Below are 10,923 nucleotides of genomic sequence, written 5' to 3'. Positions count from 1 at the left end.
ACCCAGGGCCTTGTGCTTGCTAGGCAAGTGCTCTACCACTGAGCTAAATCCTCAACCCCTTTATTTATTATTTTTATTTTATGTGTATGAGCGCATTGCCAGTATATATGTGAGTGCAGCCATGTTGTGCAATGCCGTGGAGGTCAGAAGGTGTCGGATTCCCCTGGAACTAGAGTTAAAGATGGTTCGTAGCCGCCATGTGGGTGCTGGGAATCGAACCCGGGTCCTCTGCAAGAGTAGTCAGTGCTCTTAATCGCTGAGCCATCTCTCTAGCCGCCCCCTCTTTTGGGTCTTTTTTGAGACAGGGTCTCCCAGGAGCCCCAGCTGGCCTGGAACTCACTATGTAGACCAGGCTGGCCTTGAACTCACAGAGATCCATCTGCCTCTGCCTCCTGAGTGCTGGGATGAAAGGCATGCGCCACCATTCCTGGCAGCAACCCCCCCTTTTAAAAAATATTTTATTTATTATTTTATGTGTATGAGTGTAGTAGTGCCTGCACATAGGTAAGTGTACCCACGTGGTGCAATGCCCATGGAGGACAAAGAGGCTGTCAGATCCCTTGGAACTAGAGTTACAGACAGTTGCTAGATGCCATGTGGGTGCTGGGAATCGAACTCGGATCTTCTGCAATAGTCAGTGTTCTTAACCACTGAGCCATATCTCTAGCCCTTTCTTCTTTAAAGTCAGACTGTGGCATCAGTTAAAATGATCCTGGTGGGGATAACAACCTGAACCAAAGGCTAGAGAGTAGTGCAGTGGGTCTAGTTGGCAGGAAGGCCTGTCCCAGACCCGCAGACAGTGCTGAGGGTCCCAGGGTCAGAAACTGTTTGCCTGCCTAGTCTCTGCTACACTGGCTGTCAAGAGACTGGTTTGGGCCAATTAAAGGATCCGTGAGGGAAAGAAAGAAAAAAAAAAAACCTAGTAAATCCAATTTAGCCACCCCAGGCTCTCTCTGATAATTGTTATTGCTCCCTCCAAGCGCCTCCAAATGATCCATGTATAAAATAAACTCACTCCCAGAGAGCGGGTATCTCAGAAAGCAGAGTAGGGAGGGGATACTCCTGGCAGCAGCTATCTCTAAAAACCTCTTTGCCTATCTGTGCAACAAGAAAGGTTTAGACAAAAAAGTCACACAATGTCATTGCTACTGTACCTGGCTACTATTGCTGCCTGTTTCTTTACTGCTGGCCTAAGGATAACTAAAGCGAGCAGCCTGGCCAGGTTCCATTACAGTGGCATTTCCTATGCCATACCACCTCTGCCTGTGTTCCTAACACTCTCCAAGCAGGAAGAAGGTCATCCCCAATCACCTCAGGAAGAGGGCTATTTGCTCTGTCCCTGGGGAGGCAGTCCCTTCTTTCCTATTCACCCTAGACCAAAGCAAGCAATAAAGGTGGACAGAAAGGTTGCAGAGGTCCCTGTCCCAGGCACAGGACACTGGGTCGCAGCTGCCATTCCTGACAGCCACTAGGATGCTGAATGTGGAAGGAGAATAGTTGGAGCTATGATGGGAGCCTAAGCCACTGAGACTCCTACCTCATCTAGGAGAGGATGCCTCTCAGCTAAGGGATCAAAAGGAATGAACAGGAAGAGCGCTGGTCCTTTCTTCAGCTCATTGTTCAGCAGCAGGCTCTTGCCACCATGAGGCCGCAGCCATCGGAAGAGTGTCTCCTGGTTTTCAGAGGCCCACTTATAGATGTTCTCAGCTGTGAAGTTCATGACCTCCTTGGGGAATATCTGCCAAGGACAAATGTAGACCGGATAAGGCCAAGGTGAGTAAAGGAAGCACAACTAAAGCGCCAGCACCATCTGCCAGAGGCCAACTCAGCCTGTACTGCACACAGGAGGAATAGGCACCTGGAAGCCATGACAGCAGGCTGTGAAGCCAACATTCAGCCCACCTCTCTGTACAGCTTGTCCTCAAAAGTGGGTGGAAAGCCATCATGGGAGTAGGAGGTAGCTTTCACATCACTGGGTTCACCTTTTGCCACCCAGAAAGACTCACCCATCTACAAATAACTCTTCTTGCCTAAGAATGGCTGTAATGACCTTTATCACCCTGTCCAAGGTGAGTTATGGAGTGCCACTAGGTATTTATAAAAGAACCCAGGCCTATCTATTGTAACAAGAACATGGAGTCCAGAATGTTGGATTTTTTTTTTTTTTTAACCTTAGTCCATCAAACACTTCCCCAGAGGCTGGAGTGGGCCTTCTATGAAGCAGGGACTACACAGGCTTTGCTCACGGGCACCCCAATGACTGCATGAACACCTGGCACAGAGCATGAACAGATAATATAAACCAATATTGGCTTAAACTTGCACAAGGCTCCAGATCACACTTTGCATGTGTGGAGGAAGGAAAGAGACACTTAGCATTTTTGCTTTGTTTTTCTGTAACACAGTATTTCTGAAAAGTCCAAGGGCATAAACAACTAGTTTTAAACAATTTCCAGAGTGGTACTTTGAAAGGTTTCACAGAATGAAGCATCTGGTAACCTCCAGAATAGAGACTTAAACAACTTCATAATGAACAAGCCCATTACTTGTTGAAACACTTCTATTCTAATGACATTTCACTTGAGAAAATGCATTCTGCTGAAACCAGTCAACTGAAACAGCAAATCTAATACATTTTTACAACATCTCATCAGAGTTGTTTTTTCCTCCATTTATTCTTCCTCAGTGCCCTTTACTATAAATACATTTAGGTTAAAACAAAGGATGTATGAAAACGATGGCCAGAAAAGCAGACAAAGTGAAAAGCTAGACAGGAACAAGGGAGTGGGCAGGTGGTAGAGAGGCAACCATAGCAGTGATGCTCTGAGTGGGACAGTGGGCATTTGAAAACACACTCAAACACCATAAACATTTCTATTTGGAAAACATAAAAATACATTTCACTTAGGAATATAAATAGCAAGAAGAAAAGCACAATCTGGGCCATGAGAATTATGCAGAAGTCAGGGTGACTGGCAAGCAAGGGGCACTCCCTGATGAGTGCCGAACACCACTTGGAAAGGCCCAGGACCTACACCCTGAGTCAAGCAGAGCCCTGGCTTAAAAGGGCCAGTACACTGGGCCAAGGACAGCAATCTTCACTGGACCTCAAAGTTAGCAACCCTGTCAACAATGCTAGAAAGACAGACAACACTTCAGAGGGCCAGGGAGATGGCTCAGTATATAAAAGCACTTGGCATCAAGTCTGATGACCTGACTTCCATTCCTACAACCTATATGGTGGAAGGAAAGAGTCCCACAAGTTGTTCTCTGACCTCTGTTGAGCACTTGCACAGACACACACAGACACACACACACACACACACACACACACACGCACACGCACACGCACACACACGTATACATAGAATGCAATTTTTAAAAAAGAAAGCAACTTCTTCTGGAAAGTAACCTGTCAGTGATGTGACTAAGGAAGCAGCAATCATAGAGAAGCACAGGGCTACACAGGACACAGTTGTGCAGCTCAAAGCTCAGAAGTAGCTGAGTGGCAGCAGTCCCACAAAAAAGCAAATGAAATCCAGGAACAAAGACAATGAAGGTGAGAAGCCATCAACTTATCCCCGTGACTTGAGAAGAACATCAAAAATTCCATTGTTAGTGAAGAAGAAAAGCATTCACACTGCTACTCTTCACACAATGAACAAAACACTGCTTGATAGAAGCTAACCTCTGAGAACATGGATGGGCCTAGAGCGAGAAATTCTAACTGCAGTTTCTCCCAAGAAGGAAAACTAACACGGCTGTACCAAAATCTAAGATATAAGCAAAGAATTTCTAGACACTAAATTCAAGAGCCCCTAAGACACAGATTCTTCACCAGGGGCGCGTGTTCCAGGGCAGGTTTATAGGGATTCTCAATGTGCACATAAAATCATGTGCTCTTTCCTAGGTTCATCCATACAGTTCATCCAATTCTCAATTGAGTCTGTGACCTACACAACGTTAAGAACCACTGCACTAATACAAATGCGATTTTAAAATACTTACAAGTGATGTGTTGAAATGTCTATGTAAATACACACTTCCAGAGTGTACTAAGGATACCAGTTTCGCAAGATGTTTATTTGTGATAACCCCAAATCGTACTGTTCCTAGGTAATCTGAAACAGAAAATTTTCCTTTATTAAAGAGAAGGCCTAGGCCTGGAAACAACCACAAACCCAACGATCCAGTCCGGATGCACCAGTCCCATAGAGCAAGGCTATCAGCTAATCTGGCCTGGCCTGGGGAGAAGCTACAGAAGCCAGACTCCTGAAAGTCTGGAGCTAGGCTCCTGGTCACTTGGGCTGAGGAGACTACTATATGACCTGTCTGCCTTACCACCCTGTCCCCTTGTTCATCAGTCTACCTCTGGACCCAGGCACATGCTAGTGTCTCCAGACATGGTCAGCTCCTCCTCATCCCTCACCCTGCTCTCACCCTTACAACCTGGTGCCTAACAGCAAGCACACAGGGAAGGAAAGCTCTGGGGAGAAACTGGGGCTCTCTATCCTATCTTGAAAGCACTTTTAAGTATCTACATGATCTTCATTTATTTAGATTTTCCTTGGTCCAACTTCTTAAGAATGTTAAGTTCTTGTTTACTGCTGATACCCTATCATAGAGCCTGAAGCAATACAAGAACCTAATAATTTTCTTTTTGAGACAGGATCATCCATAGCCCAGACTGGCCCTAAATTTGATATATAGCTGAGAATGACCCTCAACTTCTCATCCTCCTGCCAGTTTTTGTAACACTAGGAATCAAACAGGATTTTGTACATGTTAGACAAGCACTCTATCACTGAGCCAGATCGCCTGCCCCTAAATGTCTATTAAAATGAATGAATCTAGTATATACAAGGAATTCACACAAACTGATATGAAAAAAATGATTACAATGGGCACACCACAGAAAGGAAATGTGCCTGGCTAATCGTTACATGGAAAAATTTTCAATCTTACTCTGAGGAAAACAAACGAAAACAAGTATCATTTTTGACCTTCAAAATGTCCAAAATTTAAGACTTGGGAAATATCAAGTATTGATTACCAATAGAGCAATGAGGGCTCTGATACAACATTGGCAGAAAAAGTAAGAGAGACAGCTACTCAGCAGAGCAGCTTATGGACTGCTTGCAATGAAGAAGGGATACCTCTAGTAATCTCAGGTGTATGCTAGAGGCACACACAGGGCATTTGCCAACAGATGTTGTGCAGATGTGAGGAATGAGGAGGCAGGGCTATTGTACAGCACAGAAAGACCTTCTATTAAAAAAAAAAAAAACAAGAAAAGAGACTCATACTTGGAAAACAGGAATTTTTTTCCCCTATAGGCACAGGTGATTAGAAATGTATGAAGAATCTGAAAGGAGGATACAATGGCACACACGTTTAGCCCCAGCTGCTCTGGAGACTGAGGCATAAGGAATGATTGAGTCCAGGAGTTTTAGAGTAGCCTGGGCAAAATAATGAGATCTGTCACAAACAAAACAAAATGAATCTGAAAGGATAATGTGATAATGGGTATTTTTGTATGTTTTTTCTTTTTCTTTTTGGTCATCTTGACACCAATTAGAGTCACCTGGGAAGAGGGAACTTTAACTAAGGGGTTTCTTCTCCATCAGACTTGCCTATGGCATGTCTGTGGGGCATTTTCTTAATTGCTGGTGGATATAGGAAGGCCCATCTGACTGTGGGTAGTACCATCCCTGGGCAGACTGGCCTTGGCTATATAAAAAAAGTAGCTGAGCGAGTAAAGGGCAGAACAAATCAGTAAGCAGCATTCCCCCATAGTCTCGGCTTCAGTTCCTGCCTCCAGGTTCCTGCCTTGTTCCTGTCTTGACTTCCATTAAAATAGACTATGCCTTGGAAGTGAAAGATGAAATAAACCTTTCTCCCACAAGCTGGATTTGGACAGTGTGTTTTGTTATTTAATTTTTAAAAATTGTATGAGTATTTTACCTGTGTGTATGTAAGTGCACCATGTACATGAAAGAGGACAGAAGTAGACATTAGATTCCCCAGAACTGGAGTTTTTAAAAAAGTTTTAAAAACTTTTTTTTTAGTATATTAGTTTTTTAAATTATTTATTTAATAATCATATAATTAGAAGAAGCATTTCATTACAACAGCATTGACATATTCAATAACAATTTCCAGAGCTAAGATGCATCTCAAAATTGGCTGTAAATTTTTAGGTATATAGTTGAATTAATACAGTTATACAATATTGTACTTTGTCTAAACCCTATTAGATAAAATTAAATACAGTTTTAAACTTAGTTATACATTATTGTACTCAGTATAAACCCTATAAAACCTAAAACTGAATGAGGTTTTAACCTTTAAAAAAGATCTCTATTTCATTTTAGAATCTACTGTTTCATACAGAAAAGCTCATTTTTAATGCAAATAACACTTAGATGTTTGTACATGCGTCTCTAATCTCTATGTATCTGATTATTACTAGTCACAGTCACTTACTTTCTAAGATCCTTGGCACCTGAGCATGAATGTAAAGTCATCAGGTAGATTTCAATGGTAATGTTAATGTTTTTCACATCTACTAAAGGAGCAAATTTTTATGCTTTGAAGAATTATTTTTTCTTTCTTTCTTTTTTTAATTCACTTTCCAGGTAGCACCCTCCCATAGCCTTCCCCCCCCACTCAACTAGAGTCCTTATACTCTGATATCCCTGCTACTGTCTACTGTGTTGTCAGCACCCCCAGCCTTTCCCCACTACTTGTCCTTCTGGTGAATCTCGTCAGCCTATCTCGAGGTCTTCGTTTTAGGAGGGTCAGCTGTTCCTCATCTAGCAGTATTCAGCTGTCAATATTCCTTTGGATAAGACTGGGGTCTGCTGTTCAATTTCCCAGCTCTCTGCTGGGTTACTATCTGGGAATCCCTTTGGCCACCTTGGCCAACAACTCAGTATCGCTTGTCTGGCATTGTTGCTTGTTATGTAGCCTTTACCTATACATACAGACTGTTATGAAGTTATGTTGGCCCATTTAATCTTTGGTTATACTTTCCTTTCGGGTGTTTAAGGCCATACAGTTGGTCCAGATAAACCGATTTATTTTTACTCTTAAGGTCATTTGAGGATCTGTTCCTCAGGGGTCACATGGGCCTGGGAGGAGCCGCTGGCTCCTTTCTTTTACCAGTTCCGCCCATGTGAACATAAGTCAAAGGTCCTGCTCGACCATGGTTGGCTTCGCTTGGAAGCATGGAGGAAGTGATTCCTCTGTGTTGACCCACCTCTTTATAGACTGGACACTGGTTCAAGTCCATCTAGTGGGGTCTCCTCGGCCTCCTTGATCAAGAGGACAGGTGACTCACCACCATTATAGGACATTTTAAAATTTTTTCTTTTTTTATTTATTTAAACAAATATTTTATCTGTGTGTGTGTGTGTGTGTGTGTGTGTACTGCCTGCATGTAGGTAAGTGCACTCGTGTTGTGCAATGCCCACAGAGGTCAGAAGAGGCTATCAGACTGGGACTGTAATTACGGACAGTTGTTAGCTGCCATGTGGGTGTTGGGATTTGAACCCAGGTCTTCTGCAAGAACAACCAGTGTTCTTAACTGCTGATCCATCTCTCCAGCCCCATGGATGGTTTTTAGCCATCATGTGGGTGCTGGGAAATGAATCCCAGTCTTCCACAAGAAAGTCAGTCCCCTTAACTTCTAAGCTACCTCTCCAGCAACCCCCTTTTATTTATATGTATGAACGTTTTGCCTGCATGTACGTATGCATGCATGTGTGCAATGCCCATGGAAGCCAGAAGAGTACATGAAGTCCTCTAGAACTGGAGTTACAGATAGTTGTTAGCTGCCATGTAGGTGCTGGGAACTAAGTCTTTCTGCAAGAGCAGTCAGTACTCTTAACCACTGAGCCATCTTTCTAGCCCCTTGGTCAATGTTTTATAACAGCAATAAAGAAGCAAACTAGGACAGATAATAAAACTGGTTTTGTGTTGGGACACAAAGAGGACTTTATCCTCATATGTGAAGCCTTCATTATTTAAAACCTTTTAAATTTTATTTAGTGTGTATCTGCCAAAGCATGAAATAGAGGTCAAAGGACAACTTGTGGGAGTTGTTTCTCTCTACCATATGAGTTCTGGGGATAGAACTCAGGTTGTCAGCCTTAGTGACAACCTGCTGAGTCATCTTGGCAGCCTACTTTCATTATTTTTCATGGAACATATAATTCTGTAATAATTATAAAATTACAAAGTATTTACTGTTAAAGGAAGATTAGTAAAAAGTTGTATTCTTAGGAGGTAGGAATTGGCTAGGCAGTTAGGGTAAAAAGACCCCAAAGAAAAGTAGCCAGTTTCTTGGCTAAAAGTCAAAATGTCCTTGGGCCTCTTAGCAACATACTCTGTTCCAAAGGCCAAAAATGTTGAAAGTATTTGGGAGCTTGTATCTAATTCTTTAAAGATTTTAGGGATACCTCTTCAGAGGGGGGAAATGTTAGAGTAGCCAAAAGCCCCACAAAAATAAACAAATCAAAGAAGAAAAAAGAGCACATGAAGTTATCAAAAAAAAGTGATGGGGCGATATGGGAGGAGTTGGAGGGGAGGGAGTGGGCATGGATTTGATCAAAACACCTTATATGCATGTATGAAATTCTCAATAAATTATTTAAATAAAAAAAGAATTATATTGATTTTAAAAAATTGTATTGGCCAGGTGTGGTGGTGCACGCCTTTAATCCTAGCACTTGGGAGGCAGAGACAGGTGGATCTTTGTGAGTTGGAGGCCAGCCTAGTTTACATAGTGAGTTCCAGGCCAGCTGGGGCTACAGGGAGACCCTGTTTCAAAAAGACAAAAAAAGAAGTATTGTTTCTTTTTTTTTTTCTTTTGAGACAAGGTTTCCCTGTAGCCCCAGCTGGCCTGGAGCTCACTATATAGACCAGGCTGGCCTCGAACTCACAGAGAGCCGCCTGCCTCTGCCTCCCGAGTGCTGGGATTAAAGGCGTGCACCACCATGCCCTGCCTCATTCTTCTTTTTAACAGATGTTAAATAAAATCAGTTAAACCTCAAATGCTACCAACTTGTATATAAGTAGCTAAAGTATAAAAATACAAAGGGGTTCAACACATAAAAGTACCTCTTTCAATCCAAGTCCCACCTCCCAGCAGTACCAGTCTCTATCTATCAGGTAAGAAGCAGCTGACAAGGATGAGGCAGACATGAACATGCCCCTTCTACCATGGTGAACAGTCCTGAATACAGACCTGACAAGTTAAAGTAGCACAAAAGAAATACAGGAAGGATAAGCCAGAAACTAAAGTGTGGTTTGTGAGATCTGGCACACCTGTGAACAGGGCTGTCTGTATAGACTGAGTCACAGTCATGCTTCTACCAGCTTCACATGATCCAAAAACCAAACAAATGATTAAAACCAGAGAGATGGGGGAACCCAGTGTAGAATACAATCACTAAGAAATCTAACTGCGTTGCAAATGATTAACATCACAGTGAGGGGGATAGAGGAGAAAGAACCACCTTTGGTAACTGGAAAGCTCTATCTTGAGTATATGCTGTAAAACTGAGGCAAAGAGGCTGGACCCAAGTCTCATTAATGTGTTTCTTCACAGGGATATAAATGGGCAATTCTGAAACTAATAACTTATTTCTTTATATGTAAGTAAATTCCAGACCATGGGAACCAAGACTCTAAGTGGGATACAGTGGGATAAGAAGTTATACTGTAGGAAAGGAAGGTTAAAATGAATCCTATGGTATTAAGACTGGAATCAGACAGAATTATATAAGTTGGCTCTGAATTTGCACGTGTGATATAAAAATATGTGTAGGCATAAACACATGTGCTTCCTAGCTCTATCTGCTGACAAGACCTTGAAGTAACGACATACTGATGACAAAGGGCACATCCAGCACCAGATCTTCATCTCCAAGTGCCAATCTCCAATAAAAGATATCAGGCTTTTAGAGAAGAAGTAAATTCCAGTCCTGAGACAAGAAAAGTACAAGATAAACTTGAAATATCTTGTTGGGTAAAAAGTAACACAGTCCTCACAGGGACTAAGGGTCAGGGTTCACTGGTAGAGCAAGCACTTGCCCAGTATGTTGGAGGCTCTGGATTCTTGCATTTTCCAGCATTGTAGGGGAGAAAAGTGACCACAAAAAATGGGAGCTTGTTCAAAGGTCTCAGGAGCCAATCCAAAGTGTTCCTGATGATCAGAGCTAGAACTGTTTGAACAAAAATAAAAATAAGGTGATGGTAAATAAATCACTGACTCCATAATGATACTATTTAACAAAATGTGAGGAGACTCTTTACCAAGAAATTGCATTAGTAATGAGGAAAGAACAAGGGAAACAGAAAAGCATGATATGAACACAAAAGTTAATTACTGTAGCCAAGATCTATAAACAAGCTGGGTGCAGTGGCATATACCTGTGGCTTCAGCCCTCAGGAGGCTGAGGCAGGAGGACAGACTGAGCCCAGGAGTCAAAGCCAGCTGGGGAAACAGCATCACAAAAAGGTAAGGAGGGTTGGGGAAGTGGCTCAGCAGGTGAAGTGCTTGCTGCACAAGCACGAGCACCTGAGTTCAGAACCCGGCATCCATGGAAAGCCAAGCATGGTAGCATACCCCTGGAGCCTGAGAAGATGGTGGATTCTAGGTAGGGGTTTGCAGGCTAGCCAATCAGTGAGCTCCAGGCTAAATGAGAGATTCTGTCTCCAAAAATTAAGGTAGAGGTAGAGTGTGGTGGTGCACACTTTTAATCCTAACACTCAGGAGGCAGGGGCCAGCAGTTCTAAAACAGCCTGGTATACACAGTGAGACAGGGGAGAGAGAAACAGGGGGAGAGAGAGAGAGAGAGAGAGAGAGAGAGAGAGAGAGAGAGAGAGACAGGGAGAGACAGAGAGAGGGGAGAGAGA

At 42.8% G+C, this 10,923-nt stretch overlaps 1 protein-coding gene across 2 annotated transcripts in view; it reads right to left on the bottom strand.

The window, feature by feature from the left end:
• Positions 1-10,923, bottom strand: part of Txndc11 (thioredoxin domain containing 11) — a 79,442-nt gene that overhangs the window by 21,154 nt on the left and 47,365 nt on the right. Inside the window, exons 4-5 of one of the 2 annotated variants that reach the window (XM_017797356.2) lie at positions 4,009-4,121; positions 1,538-1,738 (exon numbers count right to left, since the gene is read on the bottom strand). In XM_017797356.2, the coding sequence (XP_017652845.1) occupies positions 1,538-1,738; positions 4,009-4,121 (314 nt within the window). The remainder of the gene's footprint in view (positions 1-1,537; positions 1,739-4,008; positions 4,122-10,923) is intronic. The other variant, XM_017797357.2, reaches the window with a different exon arrangement.

Source organism: Nannospalax galili, unplaced genomic scaffold (genome assembly GCF_000622305.1).
Source record: "Nannospalax galili isolate Female #2095 unplaced genomic scaffold, S.galili_v1.0 scaffold32, whole genome shotgun sequence".
Classification (NCBI taxonomy): domain Eukaryota; kingdom Metazoa; phylum Chordata; class Mammalia; order Rodentia; family Spalacidae; genus Nannospalax; species Nannospalax galili.
Note: the sequence above shows the minus strand (reverse complement) of the source record. Positions and strands in the feature narration are given on the sequence as shown.